Source organism: Peromyscus maniculatus, chromosome X (assembly GCF_049852395.1).
Source record: "Peromyscus maniculatus bairdii isolate BWxNUB_F1_BW_parent chromosome X, HU_Pman_BW_mat_3.1, whole genome shotgun sequence".
NCBI lineage: Eukaryota > Metazoa > Chordata > Mammalia > Rodentia > Cricetidae > Peromyscus > Peromyscus maniculatus.
In genome coordinates this window covers 90,424,025-90,450,923 of record NC_134875.1, presented here as the reverse complement: position 1 = coordinate 90,450,923, position 26,899 = coordinate 90,424,025, and the positions used below count along the sequence as shown (strand labels likewise).

The 26,899-nt window shown below is 36.7% G+C and overlaps 1 protein-coding gene and 1 long non-coding RNA gene across 11 annotated transcripts in view; one reads left to right on the top strand and one right to left on the bottom strand.

The window, feature by feature from the left end:
- LOC121825628 (uncharacterized) overlaps nt 1-26,899 on the top strand; it is a 36,235-nt gene that overhangs the window by 5,309 nt on the left and 4,027 nt on the right. Inside the window, exon 2 of the long non-coding RNA XR_006067931.2 lies at nt 25,719-25,801. This is a non-coding gene — a long non-coding RNA (uncharacterized LOC121825628). The remainder of the gene's footprint in view (nt 1-25,718; nt 25,802-26,899) is intronic.
- Arhgef9 (Cdc42 guanine nucleotide exchange factor 9) overlaps nt 3,616-26,899 on the bottom strand; it is a 162,148-nt gene continuing 138,864 nt past the window's right edge. For 6 of the 10 annotated variants that reach the window (XM_006981193.4, XM_076562306.1, XM_076562302.1 and 3 more), the window contains 3 exons: nt 18,956-19,199; nt 9,735-9,803; nt 3,616-6,899 (listed from right to left, as the gene is read on the bottom strand). In XM_006981193.4, coding sequence (XP_006981255.2) covers nt 6,718-6,899; nt 9,735-9,803; nt 18,956-19,199 — 495 coding nt within the window. In that variant the 3' untranslated portion in view covers nt 3,616-6,717. Of the gene's footprint in view, nt 6,900-9,027; nt 9,090-9,734; nt 9,804-18,955; nt 19,200-26,899 lie in introns of all 10 variants that reach the window. The other 4 variants (XM_015999692.3, XM_076562307.1, XM_076562305.1 and 1 more) reach the window with 1 other exon arrangement.

Here is a 26,899-nt window from a genome sequence, read left to right as displayed (position 1 = left end):
AAGCTACGGTAAAATCCCACACACTTAAGCCTTTTACAAACAGTATTTTTGTTCATCCTTTGACAATTTAATACATGCATGTAATGAATTTTGATAACGTGTAACCCCCACTCCTTCCCCTAACTCTTCTCACATCTAACTTTGTGTCCTCCTTTTTTATTTCAATGAGTCGTCAACATAAAATTTGTGCTGCCCATATATTCCTGGGTGTGAGGCCATCTTCAGGCTGAGAAGTTTTCCAATTTCATCTGCATTTCAGCTTCTGTTCTCATCAATGTTTCTATCTCTTTATTGAACTCAGTTTCAAATCCCTGATTGTCTTCATCATTTCACTCAGCTGTGTATTTCTATTCTCTCGGCCATCACTCAAATGTCTATTGTTATTTTTTTGGAGTTCTGTGGATGTTTGATTTTATTTTTCTTTAATTCCTTGAATTCTTTGATAAAAATTGTAAGCTGTGTCCAGGGTGCTTATCTAGATAGTACTTAGTACATGATACTTCTACAGGACTAATAAGTTTGATGGTAGACATGCTTTCTTAGCCATTCATATTGGTTTTGCTTTTGAGATTTGACTTGGGTAGGTGGACTCCTTCCTTTGGTGTGTGTTTGATGTGCTAAGCTGTCTTTTCTTCGACTGGGCTAGTGCAGGAACTGCATGACCTGTGCTATGCCAGGTAAAGCTGGTGGATGAGCTGTTTAGCTGGATCAGGCAAAGAAGGCTCCCCAAGCACAAGTCTGAAGCCTGGTTCATGGGTACAGAGATGGCAGCAAGCAGAGGAAAAGATGGAAGTGTGAAGGAGTGTCTCATCAGTCAAAGTCGGCTCTTGAACAAAGCAGGTTTCTGGACCTAGGTCTGTGGGTGTGGAGATGGCCACAAGCAGGGGGCAATGGAAAGAGAAGAAATGACTTACTGGGCAAAGGTGGCTCCCAAACCGAGAGGGCTCCTAGGCTATGGTACAGGAAATAGACTTGATGAACTAGGCAGATGGCTGTGGGTTAGAGGAAGGGCAAGGATATGGAAGACACTTGGTACATATTTCTCATGACTATTAATATCTAGTTCTCGTCTCAGCTGCCTTGAAGTTGTATGAGCCATGTGATCATTTTTCTCTATGACTGGAAAGCAAAAGTACAGAATTTGTTAGTGAGCTGAGAAATACTCTTGGGGTATCTCTTGCTGTGGAAATTATAAAAGCATGTGTTGAGATGGAGATATAATAAAGTGGAAATAGCTCAGAGTTGCCCTGCAAAATCATCTGAACCTATGGCAGAATTTGCATGAACAAGAAATAAACTCCCGTATGTTATGCCACTGACATATTTGTGATTATCAGTTACTACAGTACAACCAAACTGATTCTAATGGACAAAGAGATTTTCTTCACCGTTAATTACTTTGCTTTATGAATACCTTAAGGCTCTCATTCACCAAGTCCTAGTCTATTCTTATACATCAACATTAAGCCCCGAGTGATTTGTGGGATTGAGATATTTCAGTTACTTTAACATCATTTTAATGTCCTTATTGCAGCTTACCAACCCCTGTCCCAGAATGCCTACTTAGGATATGTGGATTGAGTATAATACAGCTTTCTGACAGGATTGGAGAGGTCCATAGCTACTGTGGAGAGATGTGGCCTGGTACAGGAACTTACCTTAAATGACACATTGTTGGAGGCCACTTAATTTTTGGAGTAGAGTAAAAGTGACAGTAGCAACTGAAGACTACAAGGACCTCTCTATGCCAATTCCTCTTCCCGCTTTCTCATAACTAGATGAGACACCATTATCTATATGACAGTAATAGTCCGCTGGAGACGGTCACAACTAAAAGATAAATATGATATTCAACCAGAACAGTTTGCTTCTTATGTCTGATCGACTGAGTTATAAATAAATTCAGTCCGGGCAGAAATATTATTCTGCAGTTGATAGGGCTTCGAGGGGCACAATATAGGATACTCTCATTTTGTAGTCTTGGGATTTGCAAGTAGTATCCTAACAAGGAAAATCTACTTTAAAAGTACCATAGCCTTGTCAGGCAGATGTTTCTAGGAACCAGGGGGAATAGGGGAATATGAATAAGGAAATCCCTGACGGTCCAAAAGCCAGTGGGCTAGGAAGCAAAGTGGTGCTTTAAATAACTGGAACAGTGAGGGAAGCAAAGTCCACATTGGAGACCTTGGTCCTCTGCCCACTTCTTCTTGGTTCTAGAGACAAAATGATCTGGAACTGCAGTTGGTTTTGTTTGTTAATGAGGCTGTGATTAAAAAATTTAAGAGATGGGTCTACTAATGACTGCACAAAACAGTCATATACTTGTTGGTATCAGTTTATTCCGCATTCTTGCCTTCCCTTGCTCCACCAAAAACTTAAGACAAAAGAACTCTTAAATCACATTCAGTGGAGGTGGAAAGAGAGGTTAGGCAAGGAAAATTCAAGAGGGTAGGTAGTCCTAGCCAGTCACTTTTAGCCTCTGTCTTCCCCTGTCAAATCCAGCTAATAAACTCCTTGTCACTTGTCTTCCCATGTCTAAAGCTCCTAGGAGGTAGTTAGGAAGACTGAAACCAGATGTTGCCCACTTACTCAGAAAGAAGTAATTACAATTTAATCCTGGAATCTGGGGAAGCTGGGAATTGGTAATTTATAAAAAGAATGGCAAAATCTTGGTGATTTGGATGGAGAGAGTTGACAGAACTCAGGTAAAAAAAGATAGAATGGTGACAGTAGAATGGGATAAATGAGAAGATCTAAGAGATGGACAAAAGCAAAAGTTAGAAAAGGTAAGGGAGGCTTGAATTATCACTTTATTAAATGCTTCGGTGTAGGAGGACACTTCTAAGGCCTGCATGGTCAGAGTTCATGTTTGAGATATTTTGAAGAACTTTCTGGAGTCTTTCAGTAAATAAGAATCCTACTAACTCAAGTGTTCTATCACTCTGGAGCAAGGCTATGAGACATTCTTACTCATGTGGACCTCTGACAGGCAACATGACATGTTATGTGCAGGCCTAGTAGGAAGCAAAGTATATGTACATACAGACAATAAATAATAAAGGAGATCACTGTACTCACACAAGGACAATTAAAGAAAGTCTACATTTAAGGAGACGGGTTCACAAGTTTTAATAAGGAACCTGGAGTGGGATATTCCTAAGTGTTACAGCCTTGACTACATTAAAAATGCAATGTTGTAGCTGTCTCAAATACCCAGGGTGGATATTAGAACTACAGATACAAGGAAAATGAGCAATGTTAGGAATGGGTCATTGGGTTTTAGCAAAGTACCAGGTAAAATGAAAGACAGTCCAAGCCATAAAAACATTTTAAGTGCTCATGGCTAAAGGCTCAAACTGCGTTATTGTCTTCTGCTCTTCCAGAAGTGATAGAAAAATGCTTCCCAATAGACCATGGAATGCTCGGGAAATGAAATAGCAGAATAAGCAAACTCAAGATAATTGGAGCAAGCAGTCTCACACCACACGAACTGCCTTTGTTTTGCAATTGGACAGACACACACACACACATATACATAACACACACACACACACACACACACACACACACGCGCACACGCACACGCACACACAAATTGCACAACTGTGCCTGAAAGTCTTTTTACTTCTTTTATTGAACTCCATAAATATTTTCATAAGGCTTTATGTCATTACAACATCTTTTTTGTTGTTATTAAACATTTCCAAATACACAATTTTGACACTTGTTTGACAGGGTCAAACAGTCAGATAATAGAAACAAAAGAATAAACTGGCAAATGCAGAGCAGCAGGGGTAGTCAAAATCACTGTTGCCCATCTAGTCACCCAGCCCGCCCCACCCCCAAAGCACTAAAATATCACTATTTGGCTTCATACTAGAATTGTTAGAACTCTCTTGTTGCTCTCCTTAATAGATCAATTAAAGATGTACACATAGAAAGAGGATGAGAGAAGGAGAGAAAAATTGTATTTCTGCATTAGGACCTCCCTACAGTAGAACTCATAGAAGAAACTGGCAAAGCCCTTTTGGGAAGAAAATCCAGGCCTTATTGTGTTGAGGGAAAGGCAGTGCAGGGCCATGCAGAAACCAAATTATAGACTTTGGAGGGATAACATGGCTGTGGGAATACAACAGGTTTATATACTGAGTCCAGGTAATTTATGGGTTTCCCTTTGGGCTACTGGCCACTGGTCTACTTTAAGCCATAGGTGTTGGGGTAGGGTGGGGCATTCCAATCAAAGGAGAGCAGAATTAGTGCCTTCACAAATTACTACATATTGTAAGGCCAGTGGATTGGATGGAGAAACAGGATGATGAGAGGTGATACCCCTGATCCTATAGCCTTGAAGGTTAGAGTTAGAAAGGGGAAGAGAATGACAGGGTCTGGCCAAAAGATACTTAAGATCTAGCAACATTTCAAAGCAACCCTCATGGTGTGCCCATAATCCCTGGAGAAAGTTGCCAAGGCCAAGTGTAGCTGGGTAGAATGTAGGAAAAGAAGGTACACTAAGGGAGGCCTGCATAGGAAGTGAAACATATTTCAGTTTGCCAAGGGAGAACATTGTAGTCTAAGTGCTAGATACCAGATCTCTTGCCATAAGGGCAGAAGTAGCTCTGACATATGCTGAGCAGTGATAGCCAGTCCCGAGCCCTGGTCTTCTGCTAGCTAGCTTTGATAACTATAAAAAGTCTGACTCAAATAGAAGCTTCAACAACTTGTAATTTGTTTTCTATGGGGAAAAGATTCTTGAGCTGGGTAGGGCTTAGTTTAGGTCAGGAAGCACAAAGAAGTATCCAATTCAGCTTTACTGAAGACCTCATATAGCTATGGCTGCTGCTTGGTAAGCTTAGGTCCCTTCATGATGACGTCTATTCCTGTGAGGTCCAGGACAGACTCAATCTTCAGATTCTGGATAGGGTGGGTTTTCCCACTTCCTTATATACCATTATCCTCACTACCTAGGGTCTATCCACACAAAGGGCTATATAACAAGGAAAAATAAGTACTTCTGTACTCATGGGGATTCTGATTTTTGTGGGGAAAGTTCTGGTCAAATGGAAAACCTGCCAAGCATTAACTTTAGTGTTCTGCCTCAGATCTTCTTTTCCCAGAAGTAAAAGTAGCTCTAGGCTTCTCTATCACTTACCTCAATTGTCCTGGGGTGGGAGTATGTCGGAAAGAAGGCCTACTTCGAGTGCCAGAATGGCTGTAATTATGCCAATACTCATAATCCTCTACCAGGAAGAGAGAGTACAGGCAAGGAAGGAGACAGAGAAGATTATCCATGCAATGTGCTAACAATTGGGAATGTTTCTCATAATTTCAGTGGTAGTAACTACAGGTATATTATCTTGGATCAAACCTGTCTCTTTCCCTGAGAGCCCCCATCTTTCCCTGTATTGTTGTCAATCCTGGACTCTTTTCAGGTTAATCTGAAGTGAAGGTAGCTAATGATCTTGGTCAAGCAGGTTTTGTCTTGAACCCCTCCATAAGCTTCTAACAGTGATGCCATAAGAATCTGAAAACAGAAGCAGGGCTGACCAGAACACTGAAATGACTGCTATAAAGAGAGCCCCACCTGACACCTACCTATTAGGTATGGGCTGTGGGGGTGGAGATAAATCCCTTCCCCAGTAGGCAGTCTCAATTTCTTTGCTTCCAGTTTAGTTAAATCTTTCACCTAGGGAAGAGACAGGCTGAAAAGGAGACTCATAATAAAGGGGGCTTGAAAAAGAGACTAACCCTTAGACAAAAACCTTCAATGAGAGCAGTGCTGTTACATGGGAATCCTCAATGCTAGAAGAAATCATCTACATAAAAAAATATCCCCCCAACAGAAGCCTTCTCTACCCTCATTACATTCTTATATTCCTTTGTTTCTGTTTGGTTTTATATCCTTCCACAATACCTAAAACAGTGAAAGCAATAGAAATACCAAGCAGATAAGTCACAGGGCACAACAGAGCATGTCTAGACTGGTACAACTGTGGACACAGGATGCTGGGGAAAGGCTGTTGGTATAACCGCAGGGCTACAGGAACATTTGCATATGGTTGTATGAGGGACAGGAGATGGGAATCCTCCCCTTCTTAATGGAAAGTGACAGAGAGAGAAATGAAATTCCAAACCCACCACATAAATTAAATGCAAAAGTTATCAGCATCATTATCATCAGGAAAGGGAAATAAAACAATGCAAATACTCTATGGTAGTAATGACAGGTCAGTGAACCAGAGGAGCGAATAGGTTATCTTAACAGGAAAAAGAACAAAGAGAAATTCAGTCTCTGAAAGAAAGGGGGAGGGGAGTAAGGTTAAGAACTAAACATTTTAAGAAGTGATCACATGTTTGGAAGTCAGTGGTACTTCTTACCAACTACAGATTTCAATTTCCCAAAACAACAGAAAATGGTTTTGGTCCTTCTCTGTGTGTGTATATGTATGTATGTGTGCATGCATGTGCATGCATATGTGCACACATGCCCACACACACGTGTATACTTAAAGGTCTATATGTGTGTGTGTGTGTATGTGCACCACACACACACACACACACATACACACACACGCGCACACACACACACATACACACGCGCACACACACACACACACATATATATATATATATAAATTTTCAACAATGCTTCTCCGAAAAAAAGGTCCATCTATAAATATAATTTTATTTATTTTAAAATTATCTGCCTTCCTATAGGTATTATTTTTTGAAGGGGGTTAACCTACTGAAGTTTTGCCAGAATGGTGACTGGCTGCGTTTCGGTTCAGTGAACTCAAAGACTTGAGACTGAGCGATGCCATCGGGGACCAGGTACTGGCCCTGGTTTAACGGGTCCTGTGGTGGTGGGTAGGAAGGAGGAACTGAGCGGGCAGAGTTGACACCTAGAGCAAATAAGGAGATCAAAAGGAAAAAAATATAAATTTAGTACCAAGTGGGCTCTCAAATTAACCAATGATCTCTCATAGTACTCTAGTTTTGAGAGTAACCTGGTAAAATATTGAATATCCCTAACCACCAAGACTGAAATACTCTGAAATCCAAAACTTACTAGCAAGCAGAAAAATTCATATTTTGGACCTTCTAAGATTTCTATATTAAAGCTGTTCAAAAAGTCTATGCAAACATTCCAAAATTCAAACAGCTTTATAATCTAAGGTACTTTGGCTCCCAAGCATTTTGGGGAAAAAATAATCAACCAGTACTGCAAATTATTTCTTTCCCTGTCATATTTGCACTAGTGTCTCTATTTCTATAACACCACATCCTTCACCATCTCATCGGGCATCACCAAAAAATTTGGAGTGTTTCTATCCCTTGTTTGACAGACATGACAATCAAGGACCAGAGAGAAATATTGTACCTAAGGTCTCATGCTCATCTAGCAACAAAGCAAGAACTAGAAGCCACATTTGTTGACCTCTTGGTTAAGGGGCTCTTTCTAGGAGCCCATAATCCCTGATTTAAGGATTGTTCCTCTGAAGAACCTAACAAACTCCTTTCTAGACTTTAGTTCTCTTCCTCTCCAATACTCCTTGAAAGTGTCAAAATAACCTAGTTAAGAACTACTGACTTCAGGACTTTCCATAATGCTTAAGGCACAAGTGATTTAGTGTTTTGCTTTGGGTTGACAATGACAAACCTGTATTTAATAGAAAATTGACATTAGTAGTTAAAGCAGAAAGGAAATTCATCATCAGAAGACATGATTCATAGAAATAAAGGAAAAATGGAATCCAGCTTCAATGGGGGGGGGGTTGTAACCACCACATCAAAGTTCACATTAATGGGGACTCAAGGAATCCAACTACTCTGACAGTGGTTATGTTAATCAATTATCAGCCATTGGCACATTCATAGAAGAGTTAGGTTCTGGAGCCATTTTTTTAAAAGGTGGCAAGTGCCAGAAACATAATGGTATTAGATGCTAACAAAAATGATACAGGGATGGCAGGGAGGAAGGCCTGCTTTATCAACTTCTATTTTCCATTTTCTGTTTCAAGCTTTGATGTCAAATCTACGAACTCACTTGTTTTACTTTAGATCCTAGAGACCTTTTACACTTTTTCTTAGGTCTCTATAGCTTGAGATTTAATTTCACAGTGAATTTCTACTTAATTATTATATAAGGTGTGGGCTTATATCAAAGTTCTATTTTGTGTATGGAAATCTAGTTCAACAATATTTATTGAAAAGGTTGCACTTTTTTTTTTTACTTTTTGCTGAACTGCTTTTCTGTCTTTGTCAAAAATAAGCCACACATATGTGTGTAGGTCTATTTTAGAATTCTTTTCCATTAAACTATCTCTAATGCCTCAGTTAATGTATCTATATAGTAAGTGTTGAAATTAGATAAATTAATTACTTCCATTTTGTTCTTAGTTTTCAAGATTGTTTTAGTTATTCTAGATTATTAATCTGATATTTACCTGGCCCTAAAGCCTATGAAGATGGAGGTTGTTTTTATGATTCTGACATCTTTTGTCTTGATAAACTCAATTGCAATGATGTATCAGGAATTAGTATTTAACCCCAAGAAGTTATATATAAATTCTGAAAACAAGACAGAAGAAAGTAAAAAAAAAGGAAAGTGGAGAAGTCTCTCTATCAGCCAGATAACCCTTCCCTCAGAAAAATAGATGGTTGATAATATCCCATGGCGTACAAATACCATGGGAGGGGACACAAGATAATTACTTTTCTAATGAAACTTGCATTAGACCTATTTGATCAGTTTTCCCTCCATCATTTCTAGAATTCATTCAGAGCTAATGAGAGCTAATGAGAGCAGGAGGAAAGGGCTGGGGAAAATGATGTCTCATTAAGATTATCCAATCCTGGGGCAGTGAAAATACTGCCAGTAATAAAAATAGCTGCCAGTAATTGAGATGAGACAATAAAATGAGCTCTTCTTTCAAACAAGAGATATCATCATCATCAGGACCCTGAGATGAAGAGGAGAGAGCAGTGGTCTCAGAATCAAGACGACTTAGGTTAAAAAAATCACTTTACCTTGAATGCTTTCAGTTTCTTAACCTGGAACAGGGGCTAATAGTGCCATTTTCTTTGGGTTACTATAAAGATGAAATGAAAGAAATTAAATTTGATACTAAGTAGACACTCGAGTAAGTGGAAGGTAGCTCCTTCTTTTTGCTCAACTGAGCACTTTAGTTTTGTTCTGGTTCATGAAAAAGAAAAGAAAAACGATATATTTAAGTTGATTCTGTTTGTATTTAAAATTTTCAAAGATATTTCAGTGTATGCCTCAGAGAAAGACCATCTTCTTTCAATCTGAGGCTCTTCACTTTGGTTTGGGGCTACTGATTAGGAAAGCATTTCTAGACAACTGAAAGAAAGCTGAGAGCATATCCCTATATATTTATATTTATTAAATCAATTATATACATGCACTATTGCCTGCCTCTCTCTAAATTACTCATAAAGTTTTTGTTCTTTTGAAATAAAAACAAAGACAATGGTTTTTATTTTGTTTTGTTTATGCAGCCAATAACATGGATATGACTACCCCACACCATTTACTCCTGAGAATTAAAACACAAGAGCATTTGTTACCTGTTGTCAAGAATACCTGGGCAGGTGGAAACTATTCCAAGTGAACCTCAGTATGGAAAGGAGCCAAGGAATGTGAAAACACATAGCCTGGTTTCCTAGTCTCATACATACAGTGAGTGGGTCTGAAGGAGCAAAGGCAAATGTACCTTTCTGTTTAGAGGCTTTTCTCACAGTCATTGCAGCCTGTCTCTTCTGGTTTTCAGAAATCTCAAAGCCTACAAGAGAAAAGAAAATTGAACTTTGTTTTGAAAAACAGATACCTGTATGCACTGTAAAAGGAACATATCTTTCCTTCGAAAGCTATCAGACAAATATATCAAAAAACCTGAAACAAAATTATGACAAAGATGTAGGGAAAGATGAACTCTTAATCACTGCTGGCAGGAGCATAAAATGGTGTATAAATCAATATGGAGGTTTCTCAAAACATTAAAAATAGAGTTACCATAAGATAGAAATTCCTAGGTCCAATTCCCAAAGGACTCTATATCCTACTACAGAGATACATGCTCATCTGATAGCTGCTCTAGTCATAATATCCAGGAAATTGAAACAGCCTAGCCGCCCATCAACTGATGAGTACATAATGAATATATGATACATTTTCACAATGGACTTTCATTAATTTAAGTAAAACAAAATTATAAAACTTGCAGAAAATATGTGATAGTAGAGAATTATATTAAATCAGGTAACCCAGATACAGAAAGACAAGTGTTCAGGGGTCTCTCTTGTATGTGGAGCCTAGATTTTAATGTGAGTGTGTAGGCATAAGTTATGAAATTGGAGAAGGAACCACAAGAAGGGAAAATGAAGTTTTGAGGAAGGGAAGAAGTAATAGAGTCTATGTTACACGAAAGCTGGAAAGAGACTACTGGGTTTAGAAGAGAACAAGAGAGACTAGAGGGTGGGTAAGAAGACTGGGAGAGCTATTGGTTCATAGTTCATGTGTTTCCATTAGTTTGGCTATTTGTCCCTGTGCTTTATCCAACCTTTGCCCTCAGGGTTTCTAAGAGGTGCTACAGTATATAAATTGGGGAAGACTAGAGGAAGGGGATCCATCTATGCAGCCTAGTAAACTCACTGATTATTTATGGTGAAAGTTTGATGGAATTGAACATTAGTTTGTCATTAAGATCTTAGGAGGAATGAGGTATATACTGCCAACTTCCCTATAGGGACAACAGTCATGTAACAAATGTCTTGTCAGACTATATGTTAACAAGAATTTTCTCCCATCTTATAGCCATCACATGGTTGTACAGATTATTTCTTTTTCTATACAGGTGTTTGTTTTTTGCATTTCCAGGTTTATCGAAACACTATTCACAAAATCCACAATATTAAAGAAAATGAAAAGATAACATTTAGCTGTAAAAAATCTGAAATTCTTATAAAATAGTGAGATTTGAAAGACATTATGTTAAGATAAGCCAGATGTAGAAAGACAAACACTGTATAATCTCATAGCTTAAAAAGTTAATGTCATATATGTGGAGAGCAGAATAAAAATTTGGGAGAAGAGGGAGTAGCGAGAATGCAGAGAGGCCATTCAATAGGTTCAATGATATAGTTAGATAGCAGGAATAGATTCTTGTGTTCTATGGCACAGTATGGTGACTAGAGTTACTAATGCACTGTATATATCAAAAAGTTAAAAGATAGAATTTTCAACATAATTATTCTAGCAACAAAATTTTAAGGTGAAAAATATACTAATTTCCTTGAATTGATGACCTTCAATGATTACATGAATTGTTGTATTTAGTGAATATAGACAAATATTATATGCAATTAAATTAAAATGTAATTAATTAAAACGAAGACTTGACTATAAAGATGCAAGTTACAGAATATAGCAGCAAAAATTATTTTAAAAAGTTAAGAGGAAAAAAATATAGAGAATATTTAAATAAAGTATTATCTAAAGTAGAAGAACCACTTTATTTTTTTTTTTGTTTTGTTTTTTGTTTTTTGTTTTTTCGAGACAGGGTTTCTCTGTGTAGCTTTGCGCCTTTCCTGGAGCTCACTTGGTAGTCCAGGCTGGCCTCGAACTCACAGAGATCCGCCTACCTCTGCCTCCCAAGTGCTGGGATTAAAGGCGTGCGCCACCACGCCCGACTTAGAAGAACCACTTTATATAAAACAAAAATATGAAGACTTAAAAGATAAGAGAATTAGAATAGAAAATGTATATTTGGAAAATAAAGGTTTCAGAAGGAGGACAATAAATAGAAGTAACAAACAAGAGAAAACTTTACTGAGTGAAAGAACACATACTTGCTGAAACAGTAAAAGGTTTTCTAAGACCCAGGCAGGGTTAGGATATACACACAGGTATGAAGATGTTGATTAATGACTGAAATTCCTAAATGTAAATAATAAAGAAAATAATCTTTCATACTCTAAGGAGGAAGTAGCAGCTCGGTTATAACATTATCACTGGAATTTTTATCTGTGGGCTGGTATACCTCAGCTTTAGAAACACTTGCTAACCAAGTAGTAGACACCCTGAGTTCCAACTCCAGCACAGCAAAAGAAAGTTTATATAAAACACTGTCAGTAATAGCAGTCTGAAAAAACACAGAATCCATAGGTAAAATCAAATTATAAACACTTCTCCCTCAAACCTGGACATTTTATATAGAAAATTATAAAATGCAGGGTTTAACTCAAAGAAAGTTTACTGAAAAAATAATATTTTCTTTTAAAAAATTGAGATCAACCTAAACACTGGTGCTATGAAAAAACACAAAAACAAGAAATAAGCAAACCCAGAATCTTAAAACAAAACAAAAACAGCAAGTATCAATGCACAGTAGACTAACAAGGGGGGCAGGGGAAAAGGGGGAAGAAAAGAGGTTACAAGATTGGTATGATCAGTATACAACTCAGTCTTTAAATGTCATTCCATAACACAATATCTTATACAATGAATATATATATATGAATATATATATATATATATATAATCAAATAGGTAAAAATCTAAAATTAATTCTTAAAAACAAATTATACATATATTAATAAATTTAGAAAGTTCTTTCAAAAACTAATGCTTGCTAATAAGCATTATTTTTAAAATGACCAATGTAGGGAGGGAGAACCAGAAAGCAGTTCAAATACAGGTAGCAAAAGAGAATGCAACAATTATTTGTAGTTGTTATTAGAATGGTAGAAAAACTACAAATTAAAACACTACAATACATTTTAAAATGACTAGAATAGTATCAGTTCCTCAATACATAAAAGTGACTAAAGAGATAGAAATGTCCTTTGTCCTAATTAGATTACTAAGAATTGTACATATATATCAAATTATTACACTGTACCTCATAAAAATGTATCTGAGTAAACAAAAATGTTAGAAAATAAGAAATATTCACTGAATGAAAGGAGAATGAAAAGGAGAGATAACCACAATTACAGAACATATTATGAATATTATGAATGACATCTTAGCAAAGTACAGATTATCAAAATCAATGCATAAAGGAGAAAACTGTGTAATGTGAAGGAGATTATATCATGTTCTTGAAGCAGGTAAGAATAAGACTTGGGTTAAAAGAGAAAAGAGCATTCTCTTTGAATGAGGAAATAATAAAAATGCTAAGTTTTCAATTATTAACAAGTTCTATACAATGCCAATCAGAATCTAAATGTATCTTGTTTGCATTTAGAATAAAGGAATTTGATATTGATATCAAAGAATAAACATCTAAGAATTGCTAAGAAACAATGATGAAAAACAGTATAGTCTTCACAACCAGAACAGTGAAAAAAGAATAGAAATTCTAAAACAAACCTAAGTATGTATGGACAGTTACAGTCTACAAAACTGAAAAATTTGTGAGAAATAAACAGTTGATTTAGTAAATTACTTCTGGTACAATTGGCTATTCGCCTGGAAGCATATAAAACAGGACAAAAACCTTGCACTATATTAAAAAAATAAATTGCAGATGAATTTTGTTTCTAAATATTTTTTAAAATTTCAGAAATTGTTAGGTGTTGGTAGTGTGGATTTGCTTAAGCAGAATAAACTTGGGAGTTTATTTAATATTAAAGTAATTAATTTTGGCAGAATTAAGCACCACGGACAAACTAGAAAGACAAATTATAAATCGAGGAAACTATGTGAAACTGAGAACTGACAAGGCTTTACTATTTTCAATATGAAGTATATACAAATTTATATTTTACTTTTATCCTTCTCCGCTTCGTTTCCCTTCCTGTAGAAATAGGGATAGAGCTCAGTGTCTGATGTATGCTAGACAAGTTTTCCTCTACTGAACTAACACCAAGCCTACAGATTTAATCCACTTTTGAGAACATAATATGTAAAAGTTTGTGTATATGATTTTGTAGGTGTGTATCTATAAAAAAGCACCATGAAATATAAAAACACAAACATATGTATGCCCTATATATAGCTCACATGTATACATTTGTTTCTTCTTCTATCCCTTCTTTAAAACTAGTCTAAAATTGGAAGTTATTTTTTCATTCATTACTAGTAATTCACACACTATAAGTAATTGCAAATCTATTTGTGATTGACAACGTTTAGGATTTTATTTTAAATTAAATAAAAATAAGAACAGGTAAAGAGTATTCAGTGTTCATTTCACAAAAAAAATTGGCAACAAGTAGCAATTATATGGTTAAGTAAAGTTGAACTTTAGTAACTGAAGTAACAAATTAAAATTATCCAGTACTGGTGTGGATATAGATATATAAGTACAAAATCTTATTGCGGGGTAGACTTTATAACTTTTCTGATACATAATGTGTAAACACATATTATATTTGTGCATCGTCATATTCACTTATCCCCCTTTAGAGTGTCTACCTGCAGGAATGAAAACTACAGTGTATAATGAAATATACATGTAGATATGTTTTATAGCACTATGTTTCATGGGAAAAAGCTAGAAATCAGGGTTTGGAGAGATGGTTCAAAAGAGATGGTTCAAAAGAGATGGTTCACAAAGAGCAATAGCTGCTCTCGAAGAGGTCCTGGGTTTGGTTTCCAGCATATACATGGTGGCTCATAATTGTCTTTACTGACAGTTTCTGGGGAATTTATGCCTTCTTCTGGCCTATGCTGGCTCCAGATATGTATGTGGTGCACAGATATACATGTACACAAAACACATATACACAAAAATAAAATAATAATAATAATAATAAGTTTTAAAAAAGAATTAAATATTTGGAAACACACTCTGAATGTCTATGAAAAGGGGAATGATTGCTCCATCTCCATAGGGAGTATTATACAGTTGTTAAAGAGAGACATGTGGTGCCATTACTGATGTAGCAATTTGACTGGAGTGATTTCCTTACAAATATAGGGATTGTCACGAAGGAATTTTCCACGTGCAATAAAAACCCCTAATCAGAGATATATAAAGGACAGTATCCTAGATAATATGAATGGACCTGATTGAATCTGTTAGAAGGCTTATAAAAGAAGACTGAGATATTCAGTGAAAGAATTTTTACCTGTGGAACAGAGCTTCCTACTTATAGAGTCCCATATTTCATGTGATCTCTCTTACTAACTTCTTGTACATAACACCTTTGTCTCTACTCATGACCTTCCATGCCTGACCACCTGCCCTTCAGATGTAGGAATCACTTGTTCAACCTTTGCAACCACATAAGCCAATTCCTTGTAATAAAGCTCTTAAAAGTAATCCTGGTTATGCTCTTCTGGTTGAAGCTCAATTGATATAAAGAAGTATATAAGGTTCTATACCTAGATAGTTACCTATGAAAAATATAGTTTAAAAACCAGTCACAAAGCAATATGTAAAACACATTTTTGTAAGTGTACACATGTGTGCCAATGTATGTGAGTGTATGTGTGTGTGTGTGAGTGAGTGGGACGGGGGGGGGGAGAGAGGGAGAGAGATAGAGTGCATAAGATAAGTATGGAAAAAAACACACCAAATTGTTAATGTTCACTATCACATAGAACATAAGAGTGAGAGGATTCTACCACTGAACCATATTAGGTTGTTAACTTTGTTCTTGTAGGACTCCTAGAAGTAGAAGCAAGAGGTGGGTTGGTAGGGTGGAGGGTGGTGTGCCTCTGACTCTTTTGCTTGCCCTTGGGACCCTTTTCCTCCTACTGGGTTGCCTTGTCTAGCTTTAATATGAGAGTGTATGCCTAGTCTTATTGCATCTTGTTGTGCCATGTTCAGTTGATAACCCTGGGAGTTCTGAAGGGGAACTGAGGAGCAGTAGATCTGGGGGAGGAATTGGGAGGAGTGGAGAGAGGGGAGGCGGCAGTTGAGATGTATTACATGAGGGAAGAAAAAAATCCTAATAGTCTTCTTTTTTGATAAGTTAAATGTATAGTGATAAATAGTCAAAGTATAACACTATCAAATAAATTGTTCTTTATTCATTTATGAAAAATAATACGAATTTGAACTATGTAATTTCTCATGAGATTGTTCAATAATTTTCTTTCTTTTCTTTTTCTTTCTTTCTTTTTTTTTGAGACAGGGTTTCTCTGTGTAGCTTTGGAGCCTTTCCTGGAACTCACTCTGAAGCCCAGGCTGGCCTTGAACTCACAGAGATCTGCCTTCCTCTGCCCTCCAAGTGCTGAGATTAAAGGTGTGCACCACCACCACCAGGCCCAATTTTCTAATAAAAATTAGTCACTTATTCAGGACTAAAAGTACTATTATTCATTAAACTCTGATTAAAACAAAAGGGAGAAAATGCAAAAGAATGCTTGATATATTTCTACTATGATTTAAATGTTTATCATAGCCAAGAGTTATAATTAAATAATACACACAAAATAATAAAATTATGTCAAATATACACGATAGTCAATGATATTAAATGATTGGTATAAATCCTAATGAGATAATACGAAATGAAAAATGGGGATAAAAATTGCATTTATAGAGATGGGTGTGAGAGAAAGAGTAATAGGGATTCTCACAATTTTATTTAAATATATGTAAGAAAATACTAGAAGGAAGTATATCAAAACATTTACAAAACTTATTACAGTGATATGTTATTGTGATTTTCACCTTTTTGTGTTTTTTTTTGGTTGTGAGCCTAGCCTTTAACGGCTGAGCCATCTCTCCAGCCCTTTTTTGTGTTTTTTTGATTGCTCAGTATCTTCTGCAATTTTCTAACTTAATGTAATTAGAGTAGGGGAAAAGTCACACAAATCCATATTTAAAAACAAAACAAAGATGACATAAGCCTGTCAGAAAATAATTTATGGAAGCTTTTCATTAGAAGCAGATCTTTGAAGGCACAAATTATTAGGGCATTGTATCGGAGATATGGTGCTAGAGGCAGAGGGAATGGCAGAGATCTTTTAATTAATGCAGGATCTATGAACTCAGACTCATCATTGATAGGTCGAACAGCCAGTATCTCAATATTGTTCTACATCATGACTCAATGCTGTGCTTGTACTTTAAAAGGAACTACTCTAATAAGACTCTAAGTGTGTTTTCAATGTGGACTTTAAGATAAGGGAAGACAAGAATTACCCTGTCTTTCTGGCCATTCATCTTTCACTCTGGGTCATTTCAGTCCCTAGCATGATATAAGAACACTTTTGTCCCGGAACTCAACAGGTAAGCATATTTTTCTAGAGACAATTTCTGCAACATTGAACATTTAGGCATTTTAAGGTGCAATTCTATTGTACAAAACATGGAGCAAAACAAGAAACTTTTCTAGGAATTAGAAAGTTTGGTTCATCTTATTTGCTGCCTCTCCCTCAGTGCTGGAGATTTAACACAGGACCTTGTGCATTCTAGGGAATTACTTATCTTTGAGCTACATCCCTGGCCCTTCATTTTAAAGAAATGGACTCCCACTATAGTTCAGGTTGGCCTGAATTCATGATGTTGCCCAGGCTGGCCTTGAACTTGGCATAATCCTGCTTCCATCTTCTGAGTACTGCAATTACATGTTTCTTATTATAGAAATAGGACCATGAGGAAGATATTACGTAGTATTTAATAAGCTACAAATCTATAGCCACAAAACCATAGCCATATAAACTGCTTCAACCCAAAAAGGATGTTTTATTCTGAATCTAAATGAAATGAATGGTCATGGTTTTTGATACTGTTGTATTTTCTGTAATGTACTTTTAAATAGTTCTAGAGTACGATGACCAAGTGCATATTATTTTAATTATAAGTTAATATCTGAAGTAACTTTATCAAGAATTAAATACTCAGATGTCTTTGCCTCAGGGACCAATACTACCACCTTAATGGAGAAGGCCTAAATAGCCTAACTATTAGACATCAGTTTTCACTGGTAAAATCAATGTAATTCAAGATGTATACATGTAATTTGGCCTTCTCAGAACCCAGATTAAGAATAAAAAAAAAACACTGTAACTTGAAAGGAACCTGAAGTTTTTGAATAAAACAAGATCATTTGTATCTTAGGGTCTCTATTGCTGTGAAGAGACACCACGACCATAGCAACTCTTATAAAGGAAAACATTTAATTGAGGTTGCAACTTACAGTTCAGAGGTTCAGTCCATTATCATCATGGCAGAGAGCATGGTGACACATAAGCAGACATGATACTGGCTATATTTTGAATAGAAGTCAACAGGGGGTGGATGTCTGACACACTGAGTGGTATCCAGAGCATATCTGAGACCTCAAAGCCTATCTTCATAGTTACACACTTGCTCCAACAAGACTATACCTATTCAAATGAAGCCACACTTCCTAATAGTGGCACTCCTTATGAGATTATGGGAGCCAATTACATTCAAACTACCATACCCTGCCTTGGTCCTCATCAGAATTATGTTGCTCCTTTCTGCCTTTGAAGTTGGCTGAAGGTTGGGAATGTAACTCTTTAGCAGAGTATTTGGCTAACATGAACAAGGCTCTGGCATTTATTCCCAGCAACACAAACAAATAAAGCTATCCATCTCATTGGTGTAATTCTACCAAATCTGCATTGACAAATCATTTCATAAAACACATCCTCCTCATACACCTAGAGACAGGCAGATCTGTCAATTTGTGGAGATTACAGAACAGGATGCATGACTCCTTTGTGTTTGTTTGTTAAAACATATGTGTGTGACAGGGGAGAATTGAGTTTGGAATTGGATTTTGGTACAATATTCCTATCTGAAAATAGATATTAGACATGAACGATCTATAACTCATACCTATTGGTATTTACAAACAAAGACCTATAATAAGGAACCACTGTAGTGACTTAGGTCACTTTGTACCAAAAATCTTCCCTTTGACTTTAGAAAGATGAAATCAATCGGAACCCTCTATGGAAGGTTCTTTACAATTATATTTTTCTTTCTGCTCTCAGGTCACTTACCAATTTTTTCATCTTCCTGTACCATTTTCCTCTCTTCTCTGAAAGCTCTGAGCCAACGTATTTTCTCCTCCAGTTTCTTGGCAAAGAACAGATGAACTTCTTCTGTTTCCTTGTTATGAAGCTTGAAAGCATTTTTCATGCTGACATTAAAGTCATCATCTCTGCCATCTTCAATGTCAATGACCTCATATTTATCCATGTCAATGCGCCCTTTGTAGTATAGGATGTCTCTCCGGATTAGGTCCTAGGTGGGAAGAAAGGTTATGTTGTCAGAAGTATAGGCAGAGTGGATGCCAGCAGGACACAAACACTGTCATTATTCTGGAATATGAATGGAGATTTATGGTCTCAACATATGCACTGAGATGACCAGCTGGTCACTGACAAGTTGGTTAAGTAGGTGCTCTAAGAGATGTTCCACATCCAAAGACTGTTTCAAAGCCCAGCATCAATCTCTGGCATGTAAGCTGCTTATAAGCAATAGAAAGGAGTATGCAACAAAGCACTAGCAGCAAGGGATTTTTCCTCTTCCAAAAACTTGGCATCATTACCAGGAGCATAAAATAAATAAGCTTGCTGCAATGTGCTGAAAAACTCAAGCAGGAGACCGAGAATAAAATTTTAAACGAAAGTTCAATGGTGAGAGTTAGTAGAAGGTCATAGACTGTTGTTGGACAGGAAGAGTAAACTGTAATGGATCTACTACTTTAATACTTGATATTTGGGGACAAAAGCTAGTTTGACAGGAAAAGTAGCTAAAAGAGAATAAAGAAGGTACATATATCTACACAGATGAATCCTATGATCTTATATTAGCAAAGCAAAGTTATGGATGTGTACAAATACAATGTTCTCTATCATTTGTTGTTGTTTTACTCATTTACATTTTAGGATTAAATGAATCCTAATTCTAGTCGATGAGACCCTCATCCTAAGTCTGTACATAATGCTCTTATTTCTCTACTTGCATGCATTTTAAATGGTATATTAAGTATTGGTGAGTCTTCTTCCCTATGTATGCAAAGCTATGACTCCCAAACACTCCCATTTTAAATTTCGTGTTCATCCTTGACAAAAGGAGGATAATGTGGGAAAATATAAAGATGTACGGTTTGAATTCTCCCTTACGGTTGATAATACGACATATATAGACCTGGAAAGACAGCACACTTCATGAGTGGCTGTCCTAAACTGTTTACAACCTAAACTACTAACAACCTCAACTTCCTGGTTCTTAACCTTTGTCCAAAGATTCCTTCTCCCCTCTACCAAACTAGTGCCTCATGGTCATTTTCAATCTTAAATGCCTTTGGCAATTTCCTAAAATTTAATAATATGTATGATCATGGGGCTCCATTACCATTATCAATCTTAATATCCTAATGTTTATTTATACATTTATATATGACAAAGGACAAGGAAATAGTCTTTCTTTAGCAGAAGAACAAGGATTAGAGTGATGTGTTGTTAAAACTCTGTGTTATTAAATTTCTCTCTTTGTGGCTCAATAGAGGGTTCAATATGAGTTTTCAGGCACCATATTATTGATAAGCTAAGTATAGGGATATGATAGAAATGATTACAAATGATCTATGGGCTCAGGAAGTCCAATCAAAATGGGTAGCAAAGGCCATGAAACAACATGCGATAGTGAAAAGAATATGAATAAAACACAAATATTTAAATTTGAGTTCTAGATGTTTAACTGTATGGCCTTGGGCAAGTCACTTAGCTTCTCTCAGCCTCAACTGTTGCAACTGTAAAATTAGAAAAGTTAACCTTATCGTATTAAATAGCAGCAAAGCTCCTACTTAAACACAAAGTTTCAATCCTATGAAGCCATTATTGTCCAGTAAATGTAGCCTTCAACTTTTGTGCTCCTTTAGAATCCTTTTTGATAAGTCTTCATATTCTACTGACTCTTGCAACTTAAATTGTCCAAGCAAGCCAAATATGAGCAGTTAAGTACTATGGGTCAAAGAAAAGACAAATTCCAATATTTTTCAATTTACATGGCCACTGATTCTAGAAATTTGACATGCATTTAGGTAGGAATAGTACTTGCTAGCCCACTCATACAAATCACACATCTGCTTGGGTTCACAATAATGTATCCTTTTCTTCCCAACCAGCTCTCTTATTTCAATCCTTCTAACCTTCATTGTCAAGTCACATAGTCTTGCCCAAAGAAATGCTCTCTGATTAGACATTCTAGCTGTTGTGGCTCCACTTGTATAAATTCTACGACTAACTACAAAGGATCTTAAATGCTACTCACTTGGCACTTAACCATCATACCAATTACAGCATTTAGTTCCATTTGTTCATTTAGACTGCGCTCAGCACTCTGTCTTTTTTGAACTTGCCTCACTTAGGTATTGTCCATAGAAAAGCAGTTTCTGAGGTTTCTTGGGCCTTCTGAACATAGCAATACAATAAATGCTTCCTGAGTCCTAGGTGCTTGTGGTACTGTTCATATTACATGGTTTGATGCCTCCAAAGTGGTGTGGTGATAAACATGCTACAAATAGGTAGGCAATATTTGGATCACAGCTTCCCTGTCCAGTGGAGTTTACTGTTTCTAACAGGACACCAGCCTTTCTCAGTTTCCCTTTTTGTTTGTTCAAGTCATAGGACATAAAGAGCTTAGTACTTCTCCAGGATTGTTTTAACAGCTGGTAGAAACCAAGCTCCTGGACATAGCCTGTGGCTCCAGCAAGGAACTACCCTAATCCCTGACATTACATAATTCAAACAGCTCACAGATATTTCAACTTGATCCCACTAGGTAATCCTAGGATTTAGCAAGACTTCACAGGACATTTTGTACAAATGACAGATGCTACAATCTGGAGTATAAAGCTGTTCAGTATTATAGCCTGCCTTATTTATTTATCAGTAAGTTTGTCTCTACTTCTTTAGAGGGGGTTATGACTACTCTTCCCCAGCCTAGAAGACTCCAGTTTTCTATCCAGATCTTGGGGAATACATGTGGACAAGGGTAAGCTTGTTTTGGTCACTACTGTATTCCAACATGTACAGTACATGCTTAACAGTCAAAAGGAAAATAACAATGACAACAGCATTAGCAAGCACTTAAAGAGCATATACTACATGCCAACTGCTATCCTACTGTCTTTGCATTTGTCAACTTAATTATTGCTGACAAAGTACTACAAGGTAGGTAGCTGCATTTTATGAGGAACTATGGATATAGAGCCCCTATTGAACTTAGTTAAGATTAAATGGTGGAGCTAGGCTTTGGGTCCACAACATCTGGCTCTCAAATCTGTGCCTTTTATTAGGAAATATATTATATATTGCTTTAGAGTTAAAATTGCTAAGTGAATGATTACCAACATGACATTCACTGTAATTGAATTAATTGCTAACATTTTGTAAATACAATGTGCCAGCAATTATTATCTGTACAGCCTCATTTAAATTTCATGCCTTCCTTTAGATTCCTATTTTGTCAAATGAGGAATAATTATAAGCAGAGAAAACATATTTAAATTCAAACAGCTCATTGGAGAAAAGTAATGGGTACCCTCTCATCTGGCTGTAGTAGACATGATTTTAACATTATACTCCATCACTTCCCACTAGCTATCATGGCTTCCCTCTAGAGCCTTTCTGAAATGTATCCTATTACTAGTTCAGTAACAAAATTGATAAAAATAGATGAATAAAAAGGACAAATAAAAGAAAAAATAGAGTAAAAAGTACTGGTTAACACAGACTTGATTGGTAAGAGGTAAGTAGAGTCTAGTATCCACTTTTCTGATTTCAACTGCATTATCTATCTTATTCCTATATTGTCCCTGTCTTTTTCCTTAAAATTGTATTTATTTATTTTATGTGTATATGTGTGTGCCTGAATTTATATATTTGAAACATGTGAGTGCCTGTGAATGAGGAGGCTGGAAGAGGACATTGAATTCCTTGGAACCAGAGTTATAGGTAGTTGTGAACCACCATGTTCATGTTTTGAATTGAACCCCAGGTTGTCCACAGAGCAGTGAGTGCTCTTAACCGCTGAGCCATCTCTCCAGCCCGTGCCTCCCTCTTGTTGCTACTTTTGTGTTTGAGTTGTTTCAAATGGCTCGCGTCGCAATTCTGTCCTTTCAGTGTGAGAAGAATGGCTAAATGCACAAACTTCCCTGAACAAAAGTCCTCTGTCCAGCATCATTACGTGTAATTTAGTTCTTATCTCTCAGAATATTATGAAAGCAACATAAATGCAGTGCAGTTATGATAGCGGACAATGGAACATGTGGGCAGAAGCACAAGTAAGAGCAGTGAATGCAGAGAAAAGGTTGCTTGGGATAATAGCTGTGTAGGAAAATTGGTGGATAATGGGATAAAGAGGTCTATTCTCTTCCACAGTAAACAGTGAACAGGGAGAACAAAAACAAAATATGGAGAATTATTCCTACAACATCAAAATAATTTCAAAATAATGACATCTGAGAGAAAACAGCAAAACATGTACAAAACTAAATTAATAGAGGAGCAGAGGCAGCCAGTACCTAGGATAAGAAGAAAGCGAACAAAGGGGTCTTACAATTTAAAAAAAAATGACAACGAAAGAAAAGGAACAGAAATTAAAGGGGCTACTGGTGTCTTTCATGTGTATTATAACTGCTATTTTAAAAGTACCCTCTTTTATCCTTCCCTCTGCAAGATGAGCTACAAGCTGTACACACTGTTCAAACTCTTCGGAGTGCTTTATTCAAACCCAAGTCCCAGTGTACAAAACAGGCAAGGTTTTTGTTTAACTGGCTGCAAGTTAAAGCAACCAGAAGAGTCACACAGAAATTTAGTAGGTGGACATTAGTTGTTGAATTTTAAAGAGTAGACTGAATATTTAAATGTTCCCTATGTTACCTATAGCAGATAAATATTCAGTCCACACTTGAGTAAATCTACTGATGGGGACTTCACCAACTTACAATAGTATGTTTGTTGTTGTTGTTGTTGTTGTTGAAAGTAGGGGATGAACAAGCTTCACATGCATCTCTAACAGTCCTGTCCCTCAACTGCCACTTCATATGCATTGATCTCATTTATTCTTCATAACAATCCTATTGATTGTTCTCCCTGCATTATAGGTGATATAGTGGAGGTGCATGAAATAAATAGTCACTTACTTGTTTCATATAATAGTCATGTTAAAACCAGGATTTAAGAGCAGAACCATTTGACTTTATGTATCACTCCTTGTTTCTTGTCTCTACAAGGAAATTGTGTGAGAATCTAAAGTGGCAGCAGAAAGAAATTGAGATTCCTGGGGCTGGGGATTTGGCTCAGTTGGTATAGTATACATGAAGCCCTTGGTTTGATCCCTGGCATTGCATGCCTGCAATCTCAGCACTTGGGATGTAGAAGCAAGAGAGATCAGAAGTTTGGGCTTACATCCTGATACATAATGAGCTCTAGGATATGCTGAGGTGCAAAAGACCCTGTCTCAAAGTAAATCAAACAAACGACTCCTAGCCTGAAATACAGATTCTCTCTGTGAATTTCAGTCTTATCATCGAGTACAGGTATAATACAAATAGAGTTCTTATTGAAACATCATAGCTTCTTCTTCTTAGAAACAAATGCTGAGCCCGTATTGTCAATTAATCTTGCCCTAAATATTTAGACTGCTTGATAATCAACTACAAAATTGGGACAAGCTTAATGGAAGTAGTGACATAGACGTCACTAGTATAGAACCTTGGGACAGTTTGACTAGTTTGAGTCCCTGGCTCCATGGCTGTAGAATGTAGCTCAGTGGTAGACAACTTGCCTTACAAGTGCACATTCTTGGGTAAACCTCCAGCCTGAGGAATGAAAAAAACTGAAGCTTAATTCCTAGCTTCATTATTTATCAGCCATGATAAATACGTAAGTACTCTGTATTTCAATTCCATATGTCATTAAAATAGGAATAATCACAGTATTTCCCTGGTAAATTTGTTATGAATACTGAATTAAATTAATGAACATAAAGTTATTTAAATAGAATCATAGAGGCATTCAAATGATGCCAGTTCACCATTATTTCATATTCATTATATTTTCCATAATATAGCTTTCCATTTTGAATACTGGTGTATTTTCTTCTCTATAGTTTTGTCACAGATTTCATTAGTATTTATAACATTGCCAAGATTGCCTAAAGCAAGTCTACCAGACATGTCTGAGGGTTATTTCAGCATATAAAAATGTACATTTTTCTATTATGTTACACTAAATTTTATTAGATTACAGGTCCCATGAAGGCAGATGTGACTGCCACAGAGTATGCTCTCAAAATAAAAATTCACAGCAGTGAGATACTTTATTGCAACCTCGTGTCCTTTAGGCTTCAAGTCCTCTTGGCAAAGGACTTTCTGTTCCTTCGTTACCATTAAAACTTCTGTCTCGTGTAAAGTCCTGTGAAACTATCAGTTATTTTTCATCCTTTATTTTTAATATATTCAGGTATTTAGAAATCTTTAATATTATCTTCAAGATTTTTAAACTAGCTTTCTAGTATTTATGAAATTATTTGTGTTATTCCTGATAAATTTGTGAAGGGCTCTTTTTAAATATGAGCTTATCAGAAAGATTAATGTAGCCATATTCAATTATTTAGTTGTTGACTAGCTCATTCTTTCTTTATGAAAAAAAAAACTGAGCTTTTAGGCATCCATTTAAATTGTGTCCCAGAGGTGAATCCTTACTCACCTCAGTCTGCTCTTACCCTTTCCCATCTTTTCCTTTGTCAAAGGTTATCTTCAACTCCAGAATGATGATGGTCCCCTGCACCTGCCTCCACCCAGTGCTACTAAGACTCAGTCTTTTGCAATAATGGTAAGAACAATTTGGCAGACAAAATACCTCGTTCTTTTGTATACCTTCTTTCCACTACATTATTATTTGGGGGTTTACCTCTTATTTGATCAATAGAAAATAGAAAGGTTTATTGTAGATAACAAGGAAATCCTCAACCATGGACTCAATACAAATATCAGACACTATTAATGGTCTTTACTTAACAAGGCTGTAGCTTTTCAACCCTGGGAAGCCTGCGCTAAGAACATCCAAGTATGTGGAGTTAAGAGTCTTGAACTCTAGGCTGGCTTTGTTCTGGAGAGAAAGTCTGTGACCTCACTAAAACAAGAAAACTCTCATCTGAGAGAAGCTATGCTTTCATCAAGGTGTCTACTGTCTTTGCCATCCGGTTGTTAGCCTTTCCTGTGCTCCAACTCAGCTACTCTGAATTCAGAGGCCCTCCCTTAACTTCTGCATCTTTCTTACCCTTGCCTTTCTAACTAGTTGTCTTAGAACTGACACACTAGTTCATCTTAGTTTTTTGCTGCCCCTTCACTCCTAAATAGAGCATACTGTTCCATCTCTTTTTTTTCTTTTCCTTTATCTTTAGGCTCTGCTTCACTTTCCCAGTTTACTTAAAGCAACTGCATCTTTGGGAGATAGATGTTAAAATCAAGGAATATGGGCTGGTAGTGTGGAACCCTGAAATAAGCCAGACTAATTGCTCTCTCTCTGTCTCTGTCTCTGTCTCTGTCTCTGTCTCTGTCTCTGTCTCTCTCTCTGTCTCTCTCTCTCTCTCCCCTCTTCCTCCCAGTCTTTGCTTCTCCCTCTTCCTTTGCCTCTCTCTCCCTCTAATTGTTCTAAGCATGAACACACATTAATGGGAAGAATAGACGAATGCCTTTGGTGACATGGCTAATAAGCTAAGAACTTCCTTGTTGCCTTTACTAACCTTCAGAAATTCTGACTCCTGGTTTGTATGAAACTTCTGATAAGAGCTAGGGGAGCTGAAAAGAGACATTGGTGTTTTGCTAAGTCTCAGATTCATAGGTTTTCTCTTCCAGGGTCAGATTGAGACTGAAATAACTACCCTAATTAACTAGCAGGTTATTGGTTTCAGATATGGCATTCAGAGTT